The sequence below is a fragment of the Tetrahymena thermophila genome (genome assembly GCF_000189635.1).
Source record: "Tetrahymena thermophila SB210 genomic scaffold scf_8254395, whole genome shotgun sequence".
NCBI classification, from domain to species: Eukaryota; Ciliophora; class Oligohymenophorea; order Hymenostomatida; family Tetrahymenidae; genus Tetrahymena; species Tetrahymena thermophila.
In genome coordinates, this window is record NW_002476178.1 from 375,049 (window position 1) to 398,080 (window position 23,032).

At 20.3% G+C, this 23,032-nt stretch overlaps 6 protein-coding genes across 6 annotated transcripts; 2 read left to right on the forward strand and 4 right to left on the reverse strand. All coding sequences in view use genetic code 6, as the record gives it.

Annotated features, from left to right (window-relative positions):
* Positions 1-3,752: 3,752 nt before the first annotated feature.
* Positions 3,753-6,191, forward strand: TTHERM_00457130 (hypothetical protein; the record flags this gene model as incomplete). Its single annotated transcript, XM_001024219.2, has 1 exon — positions 3,753-6,191. The coding sequence occupies one exon, from the start codon at positions 3,753-3,755 to the stop codon at positions 6,189-6,191; it is 2,439 nt and encodes an 812-aa protein (XP_001024219.2).
* Positions 6,192-10,936: 4,745 nt separating this feature from the next.
* On the reverse strand, positions 10,937-11,404 carry TTHERM_000457139 (transmembrane protein, putative; the record flags this gene model as incomplete). The annotated part of the gene is made up of 1 exon (XM_012800034.1): positions 10,937-11,404. The coding sequence occupies one exon, from the start codon at positions 11,402-11,404 to the stop codon at positions 10,937-10,939; it is 468 nt and encodes a 155-aa protein (XP_012655488.1).
* A 719-nt stretch (positions 11,405-12,123) lies between these two features.
* Positions 12,124-12,729, reverse strand: TTHERM_000457149 (transmembrane protein, putative; the record flags this gene model as incomplete). Its single annotated transcript, XM_012800035.1, has 1 exon — positions 12,124-12,729. The coding sequence occupies one exon, from the start codon at positions 12,727-12,729 to the stop codon at positions 12,124-12,126; it is 606 nt and encodes a 201-aa protein (XP_012655489.1).
* A 1,112-nt stretch (positions 12,730-13,841) lies between these two features.
* On the reverse strand, positions 13,842-14,300 carry TTHERM_00458160 (hypothetical protein; the record flags this gene model as incomplete). Its single annotated transcript, XM_001024223.2, has 1 exon — positions 13,842-14,300. The coding sequence occupies one exon, from the start codon at positions 14,298-14,300 to the stop codon at positions 13,842-13,844; it is 459 nt and encodes a 152-aa protein (XP_001024223.2).
* Positions 14,301-15,262: 962 nt separating this feature from the next.
* TTHERM_00458170 (hypothetical protein) lies at positions 15,263-17,275 on the forward strand (the record flags this gene model as incomplete). The annotated part of the gene is made up of 3 exons (XM_001024224.2): positions 15,263-15,523; positions 15,575-16,205; positions 16,269-17,275. Exons 1-3 carry the CDS (start codon positions 15,329-15,331, stop codon positions 17,273-17,275), a joined length of 1,833 nt encoding a protein of 610 aa, XP_001024224.2. The 5' UTR covers positions 15,263-15,328.
* A 1,441-nt stretch (positions 17,276-18,716) lies between these two features.
* TTHERM_00458180 (EGF-like domain protein) lies at positions 18,717-23,019 on the reverse strand (the record flags this gene model as incomplete). Its single annotated transcript, XM_001024225.2, has 12 exons — positions 18,717-18,792; positions 18,879-21,099; positions 21,176-21,218; positions 21,278-21,354; positions 21,674-21,854; positions 21,905-22,020; positions 22,074-22,125; positions 22,177-22,239; positions 22,408-22,520; positions 22,581-22,620; positions 22,680-22,774; positions 22,824-23,019. 12 exons carry the CDS (start codon positions 23,017-23,019, stop codon positions 18,717-18,719), a joined length of 3,273 nt encoding a protein of 1,090 aa, XP_001024225.2.
* Positions 23,020-23,032: the final 13 nt, after the last annotated feature.

A 23,032-nucleotide genomic window follows, 5' to 3' on the forward strand; every position in this document is an offset into this window, starting at 1 on the left:
TTATTTGTTTTTACTAAACATAAAAATTTATTATTATTATTATTTTTACGAGAATTCAAGTGCGATCAAATAATGTTTTGATAATTCAATTAAATGAATAATTATATAAAGAATTTAATTAATCCTAATTAATTAATAATTAATTGGTTTCATTATTCTTTTAATTATTAAATTCATTTATAAAAACCATTAATAATAATTTACTAAAATGGAGCATTATAAATACTTTTGTCTCTAAATTAAAATAATTATTGTTAAAATAAAAAAGAAATGAAACCTTGTTATTATATATAAAAAAGCTATTTTAAATGAAAAATTTGTTAGAAATTTTGTTTTTGATTAAAATAATCTAATACTTAATTAGTTTAGATTTTAGTAATTAATTTCTTATCAAAATTATTTTGCAAGAGTTATCTATCATAATTTTTATCAAAAAATTAAATATTGATAATAATTCAAAATTATGATTAAAATTTTTAAATTAATTTGAATACTTCTGTATATTTTAGACCCTTAATTTGGCTATATTTTAGTAAATTAATAACATATTTATTATTCCTAATAATTAAAAGATGATGAACTGATTATTTTAAACTGTAAAATAAACAATATAAAATTAATACTATGTTTATTTATTTAAGTTATAGAATAATTATTTGAATTTCATATATTTTATACTTATGGTTTAATGATAAAAATTAACATCAAAAAATAGTTATAAAAAATCATCTTTTATAAAAAAAAATGTAATTTCAGTGAATTATAAGATCTAAAAACTAAAATACAGCTTGCTCAAAAAGAAAATAAAAATATTATTAATTAAATAAATAAGCTCTTTGCTTTCTTATAACATTTATTAACCAAATAAGAGATAGAAAATAAAGGTAGATAGATTCTTTTTAAAAATTAAGTTTTTTTATCTAAGATTATTAATAAATTTTATTTATTGATAATTAATATCTATTTTACAAAATTTAAAAAATTAATGTTAAAAATATTAATTTTAAGTGAGCAATATTTATTTAAAAAAACTAAATAAATAAATAGCTTTTTACAGAAATAAAATATTATTAAACATTTAAAAATAAACAATTTTTTTGCATTTTTTGAAAACTATCCAATCAATTTAAAATAAAGCAAAAAAATTGATATTTTTTATTTTGTAATCTTTTTTTTCAGAATCAGATTTTTTTAAAAGTAAAATGGTCAAACTAGTTAATTGATTTAACGCTAATAAGTGTTAGTGCCAAAACTTTTAAAATTATTTTATGTTAAATGAGATACGCAACTCCATAAATGATATGTATTTTTATAAATTTTAAGATAAAATATTGATTTTACTATTTGAATTTTTCAAATTTTAATCAAATTGATCTAATAGAAAGTCTTTTTTTTGGGTATGTGTAAACTGTTTTTCTTTTAATGTTAGCATCTGTAATATTAAATTTTAAATTTCTAATAATTAGTCATCTACCCGTAACATTATACTGAAATTTATGTAATTTACCTCAAGGGTAAACTTATAACTCTGAAGATGTCAGTTTTTTAAGATAAAAAAACAAAAATTAATATAGAAGTAAATTTATTTTGAATCTCACTCATCTAGTTCCCTTTTTTTAGTGCTAACGAAATTCCTTTATATAAAAGGTATCAAATTTTTTATTTTTTGTTCAAAACTACTAAAATTATATGAAATAAATAAAAATATCACTAGGAAAAAGCTTTAAATAGTTACTGTTATTTTATTTCCTAATAAAATAGATATTACTACCTAAATATTTATATTTTTCAGCATAATTTTTTATGCCTTTTTGAACATAATAATTTTATTTAATAAAATAAACCATTATATATAGGCTTAAATATCAATGGTAATGTAAAATTTTAACATTCAAAGTATAAAATTATGATTTCTAGAACAAAAATTGAAGACCATTCTACTCCAATAAAATGGATTTATCCTAAATAATATATAAATTATTTTCTACTTTAGTAATTCCTTTAGCAAAATTGTTTTAATAAACTTCTGTTTTCCTTTTTTATTTAATTAAAAATAGCTTTTTTGAAATATGCTCTTTATATTTGTTTATCTATAGAAGAGAAGCTTTAATATTTAATATTTATTAATACATTTTTTATTTCGCTATTGAGGAGCTATAATTAATAATTTTAAAAGATATTACAAAAAAAATATATTATTTTTAATATCTATAATTCTTAATATTTTAAATTATTTAAAAAAATATTTAAAAGTGTATTTTTAGTATTTTAGTAAGAATATAAAATCAAGATATATTTAATCATTCAATAAAAATAAAGCAAGCTCAATAAAACAAACAAAGAGTAAAATGCAAATAAACTCATAAAAGTAGAAGAGTAGCACAAATTAAGAATTGAAGGAAAAATAAGAGATAAAATTAGGTCTAAATTACTCTTAAAAAATCTATAAAGCTAACCTTTTTTCTTTGTAGAAAACTTACTCGATTAAAATTTTAAAAATCGGTTCATAATTTAAAGGGCTGCATATTAATTATCAAAGAATAGTAAACTAATGAAGTAGCCAATAAAAAAGTAATAAAAATACTCATTTGATATTTCTATTTGTTAAAAAGCTTCTGCTATTTTCAAGGAAACATACGTTTAAACATTTTTTTACTATAATTTTTGTTTCATAACTATTTTATAAAACTTGATAAAAAAAACCCATCTCGTTATTACTTTTATCTCAGTAAAATATTAAAATTTTTAAATAAATGAAAATGTAAATTATTACGCTGCCTATCTATTCAAAACAGTTTACATTCACAGGCTGATAAAACTGGTACATGATGAAAGCAATATTTAAAAACAATATTATAAAATTGCAATAATTATTTTATTTGAATCAAAATACCTAAAAATATTTTTTACCAAATGTATTGAATTTAATTTAATATACATTATTCATGTTTAAATTCAAGATAGGTCTTTAACTTCACTTAATTATTGCATTTATATCATTATTCTTAATTACAAATTAGCATAATTATTAATAATCCTGAAATGAATATATAATTAAATAAATAATTTTTTATTACTGTTATTCTATTTTTTTTATGTATGAAAATATAAGGTTTTTTTTTGAATTTTAGTAAAAAACAATTTATTTTTGTGATAAAAAGAAGTGAATTCAAATATTTTGTGCAAATTATTGTGTTAAACAATTAAATTTTCTCTATATTAGTTAGAAATAATTTATTAAATTATTTTATATTTCTTTTTAATTATGAGCAATTCAAAAATATTTTAATAGATTTATCTCAATTTAAATGCCTTAAAATATTGAATTTATTGAATTTTGATAGAATGTTACTTATAAATTAAAATATCTGTAAATTCATATAAATTACCATATTTGTTACCACTTTTGTTTATTTTGATAGGCGCAATCAATTACTAAATATTAAATTTTTAATAGTGTAATCAAATTTAATAAATGTTATTTCGTTTGAATAATGTTCAAAGCTTTATATTTAATTGATATCAGAAAAAACAAAAATATAAAAAATTATCATAAAAAAGCTTTACAAAAATAAAAAAAAAATTGCAAAAACACTTGAAGTTATTAATTAAATATTAATTCGTTAGCTTGAAAGCAATTTATTATTTAAGATACCAAGAGCTTGTTTACTTGCAATACATTAGTTAATTTAGTAAGTAAAGAATATCGAATTCAGCTTTTTAAGAATAATAACACTTTAATTCTTAGTCTCATGTTCAATAATACATTCTAATATCCTTATTCCCCTTGTATTTTACCTATCTGTTACTATAGATATGATAATCCGGTTTAAGGATTATACTTCATTGAAAATTAAAGCATTCCAGTGAATAATTATCCTTTGGTTCATTAATAAATAGACTAACAATATATGTACAATTCTAAAGAGTAAAGTGCTGAATCATAAGGAGTTCCTTAAAATAGAACCCAAATGGATTTCAGCCCTCTCCAATAATATGAGACTACCGTAGATAAAGACAATTTTTTACCTTCAATCTCCTAAAAAAAAAATAAAATTAAAGAAGAGCATTTTGAATAATATTAAATAAGTAGTATTGTTAATAAAGGTTAAAAAAAGATTGCTTCATAAGATATAGGTAATGAGTCTAATGCACTTTTATCATAAGTAAAAGCAAATAATGGCTAAACTATTCATACCAATCAAAGTAACTCTAGCGATGGGAGTGTGTTTTCGGAGGATTACAGGATGGCAGGTATGAGAAGCATATCATCAGGTTAATACCAACCTGTTGAAATAATATTCAATAATTAATTGCTAACAAAAAGAGATGAAAAAAATAATAGCTACTAATAAATTGAATTTTAACATCCTGATCCTCCCAAGCAGCCATCTTACTCTGCAGAACCTATAAAAACGTATTTCAATGAAATGCAGTCAACATCTTCTTAAAAGACTTAAAAAGGCTAAGAAAACTAAATTTCTGAACATTTAAAACATCATAGGAATAGCAACGATACAATAAAAATAGAATGCTTTGAAAATAGTAATATTGCCACAAATTAATTTAAAAAAATAAAGAATAGCAAAAAGATTAAATTAGAAGATAACTAAAAACCTTAGCTTTCTAAATAATTAATAAAATAAAGTCAATTTCAAAACAACAATAAGGAAAAATCTATTACATCCAAATAAGAAGAAAATTAATTAAAAAAATATATATTGTAATCTTTAAAGATAGAAACCAATAGGATTGCTGCAATTGATTAATTAATTCAAAATAATTTAAATAGTGATAATTCTTTTTAATAAGAAACTTTTTCAAATGAAATTATTGACAATCAATCTATTGATTCTGCAAATAGTACAAATAGCGATTTCCTCCAAGTTGTTGATTAAATAAAATGCTTTGTAAGTTAACAAAATTCTATTGAAACTGTCTTAAATGATATTTAATTCAACGCTAAAAAATTTTCTTAGAAAGAGATTTTGAGTAAATGCATCTATGTTACTCAGTAAAGTGAAACACACAAAGTATTTTAATAAATCTTAAAATAACCATTTTTTTTAGGATCTGAATGCTCAAATTAAAATGAAACCAACTAATCTAACAGCAACAGTGTAAAAAATTAATCAGCTAACTAATTAAATTAACTGTAGAGTTAAAGTGTAAAAAATTTTCAGGCTTAAAACGATTAATAATAATAACAAAAAATCACATCACCCTCAAATGAACATTAGACTAGCCTAAAAAAGAATTAATTAACAAAAAGTGAATTTGATTTTAATAGCCAAGTTAAATTAAATAATAAAACTAGTTTTATTTAAAAAGCTAGTAATTAAAATTTATACGTCAACTCACATTTAAATTAGCCATCAAATGATAGCACTGCAAAGCTTCTAGATTTTTAAGAAAACATTAAGAGAAAGATGATTTTTCATCCTAGTGATCACAAAATGCTTAATCTTTATAATTTTTCTATTATGCGTGATTTTCCTGAGCGCAGAAATACCTCAACCAGTATCCATTCTCATCCTCCAAACAACTTAATCAATGACACCCATATTTAATCTGATGTTTTTCAATATAATAAAATGGATGTTGAGCAAGATGAAGCTAATTTAAATAACAATATAGCTTAAACATAAAAGAATAAAAATAAAAAAACTATTTATTCCCGCTTTCATAATCTGAACAAGTTATTTATCTATAATATTATGGCAATGTTGCAAAATGAAAACTTAGAAAACTTCAATATCCCACAACATCTTAGAGTAGAACTAATATCATTTTTAAAACGTCTAAAACTCTCAGGTAAAATTCGTCCTTGTTCTGAAAATCCATCCTAAACAGAGACATACACTGTAGAAAGCTTCTCCCATGTACACTACAACGTTCTATTTTTAAAAATCAATGAATCTAATATTTCGATAATAAGGAAATCCCCCAGAGATGTATTTCTACATAAACTTTGCTTTAATGTTGATTTGAATAATTATTTAGATATTGAAATTATAAAAGTAAATATATTAAAGAAAATCATTTTCTAAATATTTATGCAATCTATTCAAGAGCACCTTTATGTAGATGATCACTCATACTCTAAATCTAATAATAGAGTTCTTTATAGTATCAAAGCAATTAAAGGTATTAAAAAACTTTCTCTGGGAATTTACTTCAATCGTTTTTGATTAAATATTAATTTCTACTTTCTTATACTTTGTATTGATATTAATAACTAAATCAATTATTTATTTATTTACTTTGTTATCATTAATCAAAACTTAATAAAAAAATAAATATATAATAATAAAACCTACCATATACTAATAAATACATAAGCTAGCCAAATACAATTAAACATATTAATAAATATATATATATATTTTAAATCTTTACTAAAATACAAAAATGCATAAATTTTTATTTCAGGATGCTCTGCAAAATAAATATAGTGACTTATCTCAGATATGATATATGCTCCTATATCTTTTGCTAACTAGAAGTAAGCGATTTTCCTAAGGTAAATTTCTTCTCCTCCAGTCTCTACAGCAAAGTTAGACAGATTTTTATTCTAGGAAATTCTACCACCATAAATGCTCCTACTTCTATAATCTTACTTAAACTTATAGATATTTTTAACTAAGTTGTTAGCATTTGCTAAGCCTGAAATACATGAACATTCACAATAATATTGTAGATGCATTCTTCATCTTATTATTATTATTTCTACAAAGAGAGGTTATTCAGTTATTTACTTAATTCCATTTATATTTTATTTATTTGTTTGATCTTAATTTTTAAATTATTTACTAAGTAGAATTAAATTTTAGAAATGTATTTAATACCAATTTATTTGTTAATTATTTAAGAAATATTTATCTGTTTGATATGTAAAATTTAAATTATATTGACTAAGATAAAACAAAAAAGTAACAAATGATGTTATTCTACAGGCAGATTATAATATAAAACACTAAAATACAATGAATATCTTAACATTTTAAAAAAAATAATATTAAAATAGTTTATATTACTGAAATGAATATTTCGGAATAATTTTAAAGTATCTCTAACGTTTAAATATATAAAATCGTAGTAAACTCAAGCCAAATATTCTTAATAATCAAATTAAGTAATTGGGTGTATTTTATTGTAATGTAATGTGTATTTTTCTATTCTAATAAAAAAATTGTAATCAATAAATATAATAAATATGTTCTCTCTTTCAAAAGTAATTCAGCTCTTAAAAGCTTATAATTATTATTGGTTTAATTATTCTATTACAAAAATTCAATATACATATATCATTTGAAGCTTTTTACAATTCTTAATAGAAAAGTATAAAAATTAAGAATGTATTAGAGGAAATATTAATAACTTATCCATGCAATTATCTTTTGAATTATTTCAATCAATCAAATTTTGGAATACATTTATGAATGTGTATAACCAAAGAAAGAAGTTGTTTGAGTTAACAAGTTATTAAGTAATAAAAAGTAAATTAATTAATAAATTAAGTATATTTTGGAATTATGCAATTTGAATCATGCTATTTTAATTTTTTAATAATATTTTTTTTCTTTAAAAGTAATTTATTAAAATATCACTAAATTAAACATCTAAGATTATTTTAGTTAATAATAAAGATTGTTCTACTCAATCATTTTCATTTCAAATAAAAATTATTAATAATTTACTTAATTGATAAAATGATAGATTAATTTTATGATTCAAACATATCATTTAAATACTTATTTTTTATCTCAAAAGAGTAATCCCAACTTTAGTTAAAGTAAACAAATATTTTTATTATTATTTTTTAGTAGATTTTTAATTTAAAATATTGATTGAATTAACATGTATAAATTAAGCTAATTTTTTTATATCATTCAAAAGAAAAAGAGGACAATTAAGCATAATATTTTTTAATTCTTTTATTCTTAAAAAATAAAACATAATAAAAATTGTAAATCGATTAAATAATTATTTATTTTTAATTATATTTGGATTTGTTGCTATTTTGTTATAAGCACCCAATTATAATTTAAAAAAATAGCCATAGATATTACAAATCTAAGAATTGCATTTAAAATTTAATTATAACCTCAAAAAAGGATTGTTTAGCTGCAATTTTATAATTTATTTATATGAAGTAAGAAGAATTTAAAAAAAATAATGATTAAAATCATTTTATATAAAATATTCTTTATCATAATCAAAATATTTTAATTATTGCTAAAAGTAAATATATTTTTTGAATAAATGTTATTATTCATAGAATTAAATACTACATAGTAGTGTCTTACATATTTACTTACACTCACTGAAAAAGAAATTTTCTCAAAATTTGTTAGGAAATTTTCAACTTTAAAAAAGTGAGTGTAAATTAAATTGAGTGTTAATATTTTAGAATATAAGGTAAATAATAAGTTATTTTGGATACAATATTTCCACAAAGCAATTAAAAATACCTTTATTGATCAATGAATAAAAACAAGTCGATTAGTATTAATTAATTTTATTTTTAAATGTAAAAAATAAAATATTTGATTAAAAATAGTAATAATTTATTTCAGTAAAATAAAATGTGTATGATTATTATATAAATAAATATAATTTTATAAATTTTTCTAAACTTTTAAAATACTTTTATGCAAACGATTAAAAATATAGGAAGAATCTTTTCTTACACTTAACTCATGATTTTGATTTTTTTTCTTTTAATAAATAAATTCTTTTAGATTTAATTAATATTTTTATTATTTTCTAATTTTCTCTTTAAATTACAAACACTAGTTTCAAAAAAATAAGGTAAAGAAGTATTTTTAAAATATTGTTTGATTTAGTTTGATCATTTCCTTATTTTTAACTAATCGTTTTTTAATTGTTATTTATTTATTTGTTTATTTCAAAAATGATGTCTGTGATTATGATAAAAGCACTGATTATTAATTAAAATAATAATTTTTATACCTATTTTAATATTTTTGCTTGATTTAACAAAAATAAATATTTCTTTATTGATAAAGAATTAATAGTTTAATTAATTTTATTTATATAAATAATAAAGATCTTATATAGATTGTAAATAATACTAAATATTTTATTTTTTAATTAATAGAATTGGCTTTATTGATCTGCTAATTATTCAAAAGTATTGCTTGTAAATAAAATTGAATCATTCAGTCAATACTTTTTTTAGATTGTAAAAGTTTTGAAAGCAAGATTCAAAAAATAAGCTGAATCTAGGTTAATCAATATTTTTGTAGTTCAGTAGTGCAAGAGGTTTTTATGATAAATAACTGAATAAAACTACAGAAAACACAGATAAACTAAATAAAGAATAACTAATCATTTTATAAACACGTTTTCTAGGAGATTTTGTTTGATTAGAAAAGTAAGAGAGTAAGCCTCCTAAAATTAATTACCAAAATTGATGCATTTTATGCTAAGTAAAATTTTTATTATTTGAAGCTATTTTTTGTTGATAGAACAAAAATTTCGAGTTAGAGCAAAGATGAAAATTTAACTTATTAATCTGAATATTTATATCTTACATTGTATTCCTAAAACCAATTATTACATTTATCCAAGAGTTCTTTTTCTTAGACTAATATATAATTCATATGGTGAGAAGTATCCATCCTTACTTTCTTAACAGTATTTTTTTAAGCAAATAAATAATAATAATATATTATTGTTATTAATAATATTTATTTACAAATTTTTAAATACAGAAGTTGCAAATCAATACAGAAGCAAACTGGAAATTTTCAAAAAAAATAAAATACTTTTTTTAATATAGCAAAATGCCATTCAAAAATTTGGTGAATTGAGATCACTATTTTTTTGAATGGTTGATGCCTTTGAATATTATTTATATAAAGATAAATAATTTTATAATAGAATTTAATTAATAATATTAATAATTTTAATTTTTTTCAATCATAAATAAACAATGAATTTAAAAATAAATTATTAATAAAACGATAGATTTCATAATTTATTTATATATAAATTAATTAAATAAAATAAAAAAAGGAAAAAGAACATAAAATTAATTATCATTAGATTTATAAATTATTTTTTAATTTCTATAAAATAGAATTAAAATTAAAAATATCTATTTAAAATTAAAATTAACAAATAAACACATTAAAATAAAATAACATAAGAATTGTAAATTAATTAATTAATTAATTTTTTTATTTAATTTAAGCATATAATTCTTAACTACAGAAAAATATAGTGCAAATAACAATATTAAATTCATTATTAAATGTAAAAAATATATAAAATATTTTATATAAAAATAGCAATAATTTATATCATTAAATAAAATTTATAAGATTAATTTAAAATTAAAAAATACTTTTATGCAAACAATTAAAAGTATAGACAGATTCTTTTCTTAAGCTTAAATCATGATTTTATTCTTCTATTTTAATTAAATAATTTCTTTTACATTTATTTTTTTTTTATTAGTTTCTAATTTTGTCTTAAAATTACAATTACTAGTTACAGAAAAATAGATTTAATAACAATTTTAAAAATACTATTTGATATGGATATGACCATTTCCTTATTTTAACCAATCGTTTTTTTAATTGTTATTTATTTACTTGTTGGTTTATTTCATAAGCATTATTTGTGATTACGATAAAATCATTGATTATAAATTAATAGAACAATTAATTTAATAAAATAATAATTTTTTATACTTATCTTAATATTTTTGCTTGGTTTACAAACAAAAATTTTTCTTTATAGATAAATATTAAATTCTAATGTAATTTAATAAATTTAATTTATATTAATGATACAGATTTTATATAGATTATAAATTATACTAAATATTTTATTATATAATTAATAGATTTGACTTTATTGATCTGCCAATAATTCTAAAGTATTGTTAGTCTATAAAATTAAATCATTACATCAATTTTTATTTAAGATTGTAGTAGTTTTTAAAGCAAGATTCAAAAAATAACTAGAATTTAGGGAAATCAATATTTGTGTAGTTGAGTGAAACAACTCTAGAACAAACAGTCTGAAATTCTGATAATAAAAAACTGATTATACCTCCACCAAAAGCTGGTAAACTAAATATTTTTAAGACATCTTTTCCAGTAAAACTTTTTTCATTAAAAACGCAAAAGGTCAAGGTTCCTAAAAAAGCTCCAAACATTGATCCATATTTTACGAATTAAAGCTTTTATTATTTTATGCGATTTTTTGTTTACAGAACAAAAATTTCGAGTTCGAGCATATTTGAAAATTTAACTTATTTATTAGTATTTTCATATCTTACATTGTTTTTCTAAAGCCAATCATTACACTTATCCAAACATTCTTTTTCTTAGATAAATATTTAATCCATATAGTGAAAATTATCCATCTTTACTTTCTTAATGGTGTTTTTTAAGCAAATTAATAATTAATAAATTATTATTATAAATAATACTTATTTAGAATTTGATCTATCAAATATAGACATACTCCTAATCAATACTAATCAAATAGAGAGGCAAACTCTAAATTTTCAAAAAATAAAATACTTTTTTTCTACTTCAAATTATAAATTTAATAATTAATTTATTTTAAATATTTATATTAGAAATATAATTTTAAAAGTATCTAATCAATTTTAGTAGATTAGTTTATCTTTATTTTATAATTAAAATATTATCAAAAAATAAAACGCAAATAAAATTAATTATGCAAAAAAATTATTAAAAAAGTATATTTTCAAAATCTTTATATATTAATTAAAAACTGTTTGTTATTCATTGAAAAGTGTAAAAATAAATTATTCCAAAACCTCTATCTACTTTAAAAAAATGAATGCTAATTAAATTAAATATTAATATAAGAGTAAATAAGGTAAGTATTAAATAATTTCGCATATAATATTTCCACAAATCTTTTACAAAGATGAATAAAGAAAATTCAATATTAAAGAGATATCCATATTTAGTAAACGAATAAAAGAAAGGAGATTAGTATTAAGTTCGTTTTCAAATGTAAAAAAATGAAATATTTAATTAAAAAAAGTAATAATTTATATAAATTATCCCTTTCATTAAATAAATTCTTTTTCATTTAATTGATATTTTATCAGTTTTTAATTATGTCTTTAAATTACAAATAATAGTTACATAAAATATATTTATGAGCAATCTTTTAAATACTATTTAGTTATTTTTATACTTGCTTTAAATTTAGCTTGATTTAGCAATGATTGATATTAATTTTATTTATATTAAAGGTAAATATTTTATATAGATTATAAATAGCAATAAATATTTAATTCAATTATTCAAAAGTATTGATGGTATATAAAATTGAATCATTACTCTAAAATTTTTGTTAACTTGTAAAGATCTTGTGAATGTTATTTAAAATATAACTAGAATTAAGAGAAATCAATATTTGTGTCTTTGTCTTAAACAATCTTAGACAAAATTCCTGAAAATGTATAACAGCTTGCACCTCCACCAATAGCAGATAAAGCAAAAGCATTAAATAGATATTTTCCACTAAAATTTTCTTCTTAATTTTTGTAAAAACAAAAGGCTGCTAAAATAACTCCAAATAATGTTCCATACTTTAAGCACGAACGCTTAAAATTATTATCACGATTTATTTACTATTGAACAAAAATTTCAACTTAGCGTAAAGATGTAAATTAAACTAATTGATTAGTATCAATATATCTTACATTCTATATCTAAAACCAATTGTTACATCTTTTCAAGCATTCTTATTCTAAAATAGGTATCTATTCCATATTGTAAAAATTATCCTTTCTAACTATCTTAATCTAGTGGATGATGTTTTTTAACCAAATAAATATTTGATTAATTATTTATCAAATAATACTTATTTACAATTAATTTAATTTATCAAATATAAAGACAAAATTTTATAATCAATAGAGAAGCAAAAATTTCGAAAATCATTTAACAGTAAACAAAAAATGCTTAATTAATTAATTTAAATGTTAAAACCCAAAATTAATTTTCAAAAAAATTGAAAAATTATTTTCTTCTTGAAATTAAAAATTTAATAATTAATTTTAAAACATTTTAATTTGAAATATTATTTTTAATAAATTATAAGAATCTAATCGATTTATTTTACAATATTAATTTATCTTTATTTAATAAATATTAAATTAAAAAAAATAAAAGGCAAATGAAATAATGTATCATAAATATGTATCAAAAAAGTACTTAATTCAAAATCTTTATACGGTAAAGGTTCATATATTAAGGCCGGTTTTTTAAAAATTTTTAATATGGTTCAATTGTAGAGTGCTTAAATTAGAGTACAGTCTTAAATTAGAATCGGCTTAAGATAGAGTATTTACGGTATATAAAAAAAGGTTTATTATTTAATCAATAATTAATTATTTTACTTTTTAAATTAATTAACTATAGGCACTTATTCTTTCAAGGCAGAATCAAAACCTTTATCAAATGTCTATTACCTAACACTCCTCCATATTGTTTAAATTTCTATTTAGTTGCTTTTCAGTTTAGGATTTTTTTTTTTTTAAATTGTGTTCTTTAAGCAATTTTAACATCACTTTAGATCTATATTTAGGGTAATTATAGTTTTATAGGTTTGTTTTTTTAGTTTAGAAAGCTATTTTAGCAAACTGTATTAATTAGTTCAGTTTTACATATTGAGATGTATTTTACAGTATTCATGTATTCTTTAAAAAGAATAAATCTTGATTTATTATAAAAAGCTGTTGCAGTTCAAGTATTGCATTATTTTTTTTTTTCACAAATATAAAGAACATAAATTTTTTCTATTAATTACTATATTCATTTTTAATAATATTCACACAATTTTTTTAATTTTTCTATTGATTCCAATGCTCTCTTTACTCCTTCTTCTATCATTTTTTATCTTGTGGTTCTTATATAATAATATCGACTGCTTTAGTTTTTACAGATAAAATTAAAGTATTTATCTATTTTTAGTTTTTTTATTAAGTTTTTTGGTTTTATCTACCAAAACTCTGCTGGACCTATTTCTTTGTGGAAGATTTTCTCTAACATTTCTTTCATAATTATTTCTCCTAGTGAGCTCTCTCTTCCCTTTTTTCCTCTCTGCATGTTAGTCCATTTGCTTATGGTTGCTTACGGTACACCCCATCCTTCCATACATTATTTCCATTCTCTTATATATGGGTCGTTTCTTATCTTTTCCAATTCTTCTTTTATTTCTAGTCTCTTTGCTATAGGAACTTTAGCCCATGATTTGACTTTAATCGTTTCCATAAGGTTTATTTCTATCTCCTTCTTATTTACTTTAACTTTATAAACGTTTAATATAAGTATATTTTTTCATTTTAATGGTTGGGGAATAACTGAATTTAGATAAGTATTCTGTGTCTGAAATATTTGACATTAATTCCAATAAATATAAACATAGATTTCCTAATCAATAGAGACCTAAATTTTCAAAAAAATAAAATACTTTTTATCTACTTCAAATTATAAATTTAATAATTAATTTATTTTAAATATTTATATTAGAAATATTATTTTAAAAGTATTTAATCAATATTAGCAGATTAATTTATCTTTACTTTATAATTATTAAATCATAAAAAAATAAAAGGCAACTAAAATTATTCAAAAAAATTATTAAAAAAGTATTTATTTTTTCAAAATCTTTTTATATTAATTAAAAACTGTTTTTCATTAAAAAGTGTTAAAATAAACTATTCCAAAACATCTATTCAAATTAGATTTAAACAAATTTTATTAAATTCTAAAAATTTATAAAATAAGATTATTAAAGCAAACATATCTTATTATAAAATAAATATTTATTAAATAATTATTTATAACTTAAAATACCCTATAAAATAAAATTGTTTTAGAATAATAATTAAAATTTAAATACTTTTTAGATATTCAAAATAAGGAAATTAAATCTAAATGAAATTACTTAAGAAAGATCTAATAAATATGCTAAAAATAAATAAATATGTAGAACAAATAAACACAAAAAATTAAAGAGATGAAGAGTGTAAGATAAAAATTTAAATGTTTTAGATTTAATTAAAATGAGTTAGTAATCTTTTGCTATCAAAATTAATAAATATAATAATTAATTTCATTTGGTTATAACTTGGTAACGTAATAGTATGAGTTAGATATTAAAAAATATTTGATTTATTCCTATGTCTTTGGTTATCGCTTTATAAAAAGAAAGTAATTCAAAAACCAAAATCTTAATCAAAATTACATAAATATATATATAATTAATAAGTAAATTCGAGTTTTATCATTCATAAACGATGGCTTAAAATTAAAATAGTGATTCATTTGAATAAGAAAGTGATTTTGAGGATTTTATAAAAACAAATAAAAACTTTTAATCTTATTTAAGTGATCTTCCTGCTTCCAAAAATATGACTTAAAGCCATTCTCTAGAAAAATAAATTCCAAATAATAGATTCATTAGAGGCAACAAAGTTGTAGTAGTATCAAATGTACAAAATTCTTATCAAAAAACAATTTTTTAAAAGAATTTTAATTATTAGGGATATAGAAGAGAAAGAGATCTTTAAAAGTTTTAAATTCACAAATAGAATGATTAGTATCTTTAGGAAAAGGGTATCTCAGAATTAGAAACACAAACTTCTTCTGTAAATATTACACCTAAGTAGTAAATCAATAAAATAGCTTAAAAAATCTTCAGAAAAGGTTTTTAGACATTTCTATAACCTAAAGAAATACCTTTTAGCATAAATTAGAGTTAATAGTAATAAAATCTTTACTATGTTGGTGGCTTGAATAATTTTGTATAATCTCCTAGACAGTTTTAAGCGATTCAATCTGAAAGCAAGGCATAATAATAATTGTAATAATAAAAACAAATTTTGTAAAACAATAACTCAAAAATGAAAATCAAAGATAAATAAAATCTGTAATCTTAGGATCAATTATGTAATATTTCTCACTTTAAAATTATAAAACGGGAATAAAGTCATCCTGACCTTGCAATAATCTCCAGGAAAAATAGTAGAATGTATTTTGAAAAAGATTTCAATAGCTTGTAGTAATAAACTGAAAGCTCAGAATAGTATAATTAATTTTTGACCAAATCTTAATGCGATGTATCAAATTAATTAAATTAATAACCACTTACTTCATCAAGTCTATTATCTTTGTGTAAGTTTTATTAGCGTTAAAATTGTAATTTAACTTTTTGCTTTATTATATAAAATTCAATAGAAAATTTGAGTAACATTTAAACTCCAGTGTTTAAAATGAATGTGAATCCAGTGACTTAATAAATTGAAATACAAGGTTAGAAGTACTTGAAAAAAGGCTAATCTAAAGAAAACAAATTAATTCAAAATGAAAACTTGGTCATGAAAAATGAAATTTTAGCATCAAAATTATCTTCTTTGTAGAATTTAAAAGATAAAACAAATATTAACAAAATAAATATAGTAAAAATAATTTAAAAATAAAATAAATAACTATAAAAAAGAAATTAGTTGTAAAAACAATAATAAATTTAAGATTAAAATAAGGTAAATATCCTTTAAGAAAAAGAATAAGAAGAAAATTCAAAAAAATACTTTGAAATAATACAAAAATAATTTTTAGATATCGAAACGTTTTAGAATGATTAAAATACTTAAACATCTCTTAATGAAGAGATAAGATTGAATGATTGTGAATAAGAAAATGAAATACCAAACTTTTTAAGCTTAAACTCCTTAAAAAGCAATATTTGCAATTAATAAGATAAAGTAAATTCATTAAAATTCCTATCAAAGAATGAAATTTCTAGTCAATTAATTAAAACAAGCAATGAAGATTAATTATCTAGTTTTAATTAAATACCTCATTCACTTAACTAAATAAGCGAAACTTGTAATTAGTATATTGACTAATCGCTAAATAGTTTATAAATGAGTTATTTATAAAAAAGAACTAGTTTTAATGAGAGTTCTTAATAAAGCTAAACTCCAAGAACTAGATCTAGTTTTGATCATATTAGACAAATAAAAAAATAAAGTGATAACAGGCCTTCAGAAAAATTTACATTAATGCTTCAAATTAGCAAGTAGAATGTTTAACAAAATATCCACTAAAAATTTGATTTATATAAAAACAAATAGAAAAATTTACTTTTGGAAAAATACAATTTCGATACTTACAGATTTAAACAAATACAAACAAAAATTAAACAAACTCAGAGTCGTTTATATAACAATAACTTAATTTGAAATTAAATTCTAAGTCAACATTAATAAATTTCATTATCTATATAAAATTAAAGAAAATAAATATAATTTTATTTTTCATTCACTAAATTCCTTTAAATAATTTCTTGTTAGTAATTAATTTAAATTAATAAAAAGTAGGTCTAAAACAATTAAATTAATAATTAGATAAATAGTTTTAATGATTTTATATTGAAAAAAATATCTAAAAATATCTAGAAAAAAAATCAAAAATTATTTTCATAGAATATCTCAATTGGGTTAAAATCTGAGAAGTTAATAGTATACTCCATCCTATTTATTTATTCCTAACTAATTTTTTTACTGAAATTATAATGTTTTGCTATGTTTAAATTAATTATCACATAATAAAGTTAATTTTAAATGTTAATTATCAAATAATTTTTATTAATTAATAAAAATTAAATTTAAAAATGTATAAAAAATACTCAATCATTTGTTGAAATGCTTATTTTTTTATTTTGACTTTATACTCAAAATTTATAATTAAAATATATTATTTAACAAATTTAATTAAATACAAAAAAAATAAGATATAAATTTGAATAACATATTTGAAGAATTACTGTATTCTAAGTGAGAAAAATAACTTTCAAATTTAACTTTTATTTGAATTATCATCGTTTTAAATTTAAAGGTTTTTATCACTTTTTTGTTTATTTTTTAAAAGCTGAATACAGGTAATTTTATTATATTTGGATGAGTGTTGTAACTACTTTTTAGTCTTCCCATGATAATTTAACTAACACTTTTTTAATAGACTTCCATGTCACTTGTATTACTTGATAATTCTGAAATTGATTTTTAATAAAAGTTTTTATTCTTTGCTTATTAGTTTACTTAGATAGATAAATCATCTTATGATAGGTTTTTTCAACGTTTTGAGTTTTCTAATTCAATTAAATTACTTATTTAGTCTTGTGTTTAATTTTTTACTCTTTTTTTACATAATTTTCGATTTATCGTTTTTAACAAGAATGGTATGTTTAAAATAAGCTTTATTACTAGAATTATAGGACTCAAAAATAAAATAAAAAATATACAAATTGTCATAGCAATATTGTATTTATCAATTATTTCTATATCTGTTTGACTGATATTGTTTTGTAGAAGCTAATTAATTTAAAAACTGAGCAATAGTATTAAAATAAGAGCTATCATCCACAGTATTGAATCAACAATTTACTTAATATTATTTAATTTATCTTTTTGAGGTCTAAAAACAATTCTAAGGACTAACATTAAAGTTTCGATGAAAAGCCAAAAGCCTACTTAGAAATAAAATTAGTTATAAAATATTGCAAGGAATGCTGGTATCATTATGTTTGATAATATTAGAGTTACGAATTTGAAATTTCTTCTAAAATATGTAGATTTGATATAATCCTCTAAAAATTACTTATGAACCATTTACTAAAATTCTTCATTTGTATTTATTTCTTAAGCAAAATTCAATCTATTTTTCTTAGAATTAATTATTTTATAGGTTAAGTAGAAAGCTATTATAATATAAGCAAATATAATCACTAAAAATATAATTTAAAATATCTGATTTTTTGTTTATAACCCATATAAATAAAATGACATAATCTGAAGAATTATTGAGAAAGACAAAACTATATTGATTGTCTCATGGAGCATAACTGTCAAAATACTTATAATTGTTTTATAATAGTAATAAATCCTCTCTTTAGTTGTTACAATCTAGGTGTAAAATGAAGATTCTTTAGAACTACTTTTCAAAAGATTGCCATATTAGTTCTCTTTTCTGAAAAAGCTTATTAAAAGTATTGGCAAAACTAAAATCCATATTGCTAAAATAGAAATAATTGGTCCTCCACCATTTTGAACAACACTACTAGTTACTTTTTCAGCTTAAAATTTGTTAGGTATATAATCTTGAAATTACAGTAATCTATTATTTTTATATTACTATTCTGTAAAGGCTATACCATTCGTCGTTTAGTTTATAATTTAATTTTGATCTTCTTAAATAAAATAAGAAAATAAATTTATTTTTTTGAATAAAATTAGAGGACTAGTTCCACTCAGAGTCTTGAAAAAGGTATAAATTAGTTGTGGATACACAATGTCTAAAAATAATAAAAAATAAAGCTTTTGCACTGACATAAACTACTAAACCGCTCCACCATTAGGAGAAGCTATGGAAAAAATTAGTGAACTTGCTGTTGAAGAGCCAATTGAAATATATGTAGCAGATTAAGTTGTTTATTTTAAAGTTTCTATTGTTTTTTAAGATATATTTGTAGGAAGGGTTTCTTTGGAGCATTAATTATTTGCTAAGTAATATGAAGTATAGCAAGATAAGCAGTAGCTGCTATAATCTTTACAAGTTTTACAATTAGATGAGCATTGCTAACACATTTAATTAGTTATATCAAAATAGTATCCATCAGTACAATAACAAGTATTTTTACTTTTATCTAAACTCAATCCTGGTGAATCCCTACACGACAAACAATAATTAGGATCATTACTACATGTTTAACAAATATTAGAGCAATTTTTACAGTTTCTTTAATCTTAACTTAAATGAAATCCGCTTGAGCATTCGCACATATTATTAAAAATCTGCATAGATGTAGAATTTTTGCAAGAAGTACAAAAGTTACTGCTAGTGCATGCTGAGCAAAGAGGAGGGCAAGGTAAGCAATCATTTGAAGAAATATCAAAATAGTATCCATCTTTACATTCACAAATTTGATTAATTAATTACATTGATGAAGAATTTTTACAAGAAGTGCATTAAGTACTACTGTTACATTCAGAACAAAGAGAAGGACAAGCTTAGCATTCTTAAGAGCTTGAGTCTAAATAATATCCTGCTTTACAAGAGCATGAATTATTAACTAGTTGCCATTCAGTAGTGTTTTTACAAGATGTACAATATGAACTAGAATTTTGGCATTTTAAACAAGGAAAATTACAAGATTTACAATCATTTGAAGAAATATCTAAATAATATCCATCTTTACATTCACAAATTTGATTAATTAATTGCATTGATGAAGAATTTTTACAAGATGTACATTAAGTACTACTGTCACATTTAGAACAAAGAGAAGGACAAACTTAGCATTCTTAAGAACTTGAGTCTAAATAATATCCTTCTTTACAAGAGCATGTATTATTTAATAGCTACCATGTAGCTGTGTTTTTACAAGATGTACAGCTTGTACTTGAATTTTAGCATTTTATACAAGGAAAATTACAATTTTGACAATCATTTGAACTTGAATCAAAGTAAAATTGATCTTTGCATTCGCATTTGTTATCAGATGTTAAATTCCATGAAGTATTATTTTTACAACTTTAGCATTAAAATCCATCTAAAGGGTTGCATGTCAAACAATAATCATTAGTGCAACTACAAATTTTATTTTAGTTTTCTATATAATTTAATGTACATAAACATGTTCCATTTGCTGCATTTAAGGTTCTAGGTCCTAAATATTGATTACATGATAGACAAAAGTTATTTGTATTTTAACATGTTTAGCAACTATAATCACATTACTAGCACTAGCCTGATACTAAAAAATAACCATCTTAACATGATTAACAATTGTTATCATTTGGTCCATTGCAAGTTTTACAAGAAGAATGACATATTAAACAAATTTAACTGACTCCATCATCATAAAAGCCAGGATTACATAGACATTTATTATTTATGTCTAAACTAGCTCTGTTACTATTAGATGGACAAGAAGTACAAATAGAAGATCCTAATAAACATTTGCAGTAATAAGGGCAAGGCGTAGTGCTAGAAGTGACAGTCCATACTATTTTAAACAATAAATTAAATAAAAATTGTTTTACTTTTCAAATAACATTAAATATTTATCATTTTTAAATTACTTTAAATATTATTTTAGTTATCAACTGTCATGAAATCTGTTTCCTATTAGAATAATTATAGTAAAAGTTTAAACATTATTTGAATCAATAAATTTATTTTACATCCAAAAAAGAGAAAAGAGTAAATTAATTAGATATAGTTTAAGATTATCCTAATGTGTTTCCATCGAAATTAAACACTATATTTAATAAATTATATCCATTTAAAATAATTAATTATCTTTTTAAATTTATTTAAAATGTTAAATAGATTATTGATATATGATAAATCATCGATCGCATATTAAGACCTACCCAAATTTTTTTAAGATAAGTTTTAAATAATATGTATTTATTAATTTAAAAGGGCATTAGTATATGAGAAACAAAAGTAGTCAGTCAGCCAGTCAGGAAGAAATTAAAAATTGAAAAAAACATTTAAAAATTTTATTAATAAGTCAAGTAAACTTTAAAATAAAGAGGAATTATTTATATTTTAAATAATAATTTATTTTTTACCTGTGATAAGATTTTATTAAAGCACCATAAAATAGTTAGTTAATCCATAAATATCAACAAAATCATTATTCAAAGAAAATGTTTTATAAAGGTAAAATGCATTACTTGAATAATAAAACACATACATTATATATGTTGAACCATATTTAGAAACAGCTCCACATGTATAATTAGCATCTACCTTTAAATAAATAAAGAAACATTAAATTTATGCATAAACATTCTTTTTACTCCCATTTTGATAAATTTTATTAGATTAATATTATTTGATAACTCATATGTGTTTATAGGATAATAAATGGTTTATTAAACAGAATGACCAGTAGGAATTATGCTTTTATCATAAACTGTTAAATTAATGATAAAAAATTTAAATTAATTAGATAAAATAAATATATACTAAAAATTGTAGAAGCTCCGCATGCAGCAAAAACTAAATTAACTGAATCTATCTAAATTTATTTTACTTAAATATTTTTATTAATTTTATAAAAATTATTTACTTGGCTGTACCATAGCCCTATGACTTAATTTGTACAGTTGTTAAAGGTTTAATGATTGACATTCTAAAAAAAGTCTTTTAAATTAATTATTACTCTTAATGGCTATCCTGATATTTAAAAAAAATTTACTTTTGATTTCCCCAGATGAAAACCCAACCAAAATCTAAATTATTTCCAAAAAATCTTTAACATAAATACAATAAAAAGTCTAATTAATTAATAATTTTATACTCCTTCTTGACTTTATACAGAACTGTATACAGATACAGTTTAAGTGTATGTATTGCTACTAGTTGAAAAAAGAGTATTATATAGACTAATTTAATTTGAACCATAATTTAATACTTATTTTTTTTATAAAATAAATAATAATATTATTAAAATGATAAGAGTAAAGTAATTACATGTTCCAGATTACTGAAAAATCGATAAAATTAAATTTTGCTTTATTTTAAAAATAGATAAGTTAGTTTATTTATTTCTAACATATTTTATTTTATTACTGTAGCAGATTAATAGAATTAAACACTAATACAATTTTCAGAACTTGAATAGGATTTTACTTGAGATGCAACATAAGTGTTCGAAAAAGTTAGTGCTTTTTAAATATTTTAGATTACAAAAATTAACTCAAAAATTTATTTTACCATTGATTCCAGACATATTTTATTAGCAAGTAGCTACTACTCCTGCGCTTTTATATGTAGCACTAATGATTTTATCAGTACTAAAGCTAGTTGAGGTTAGAGTATTTGAAGTAAAACTAAAAGATTGACAGTAAATAAATATATTTTGTATGATTATGAAAAGTAAAATCTGTTTTCCTTTTCCTACTTTTTTCATTCTTATTATCTCT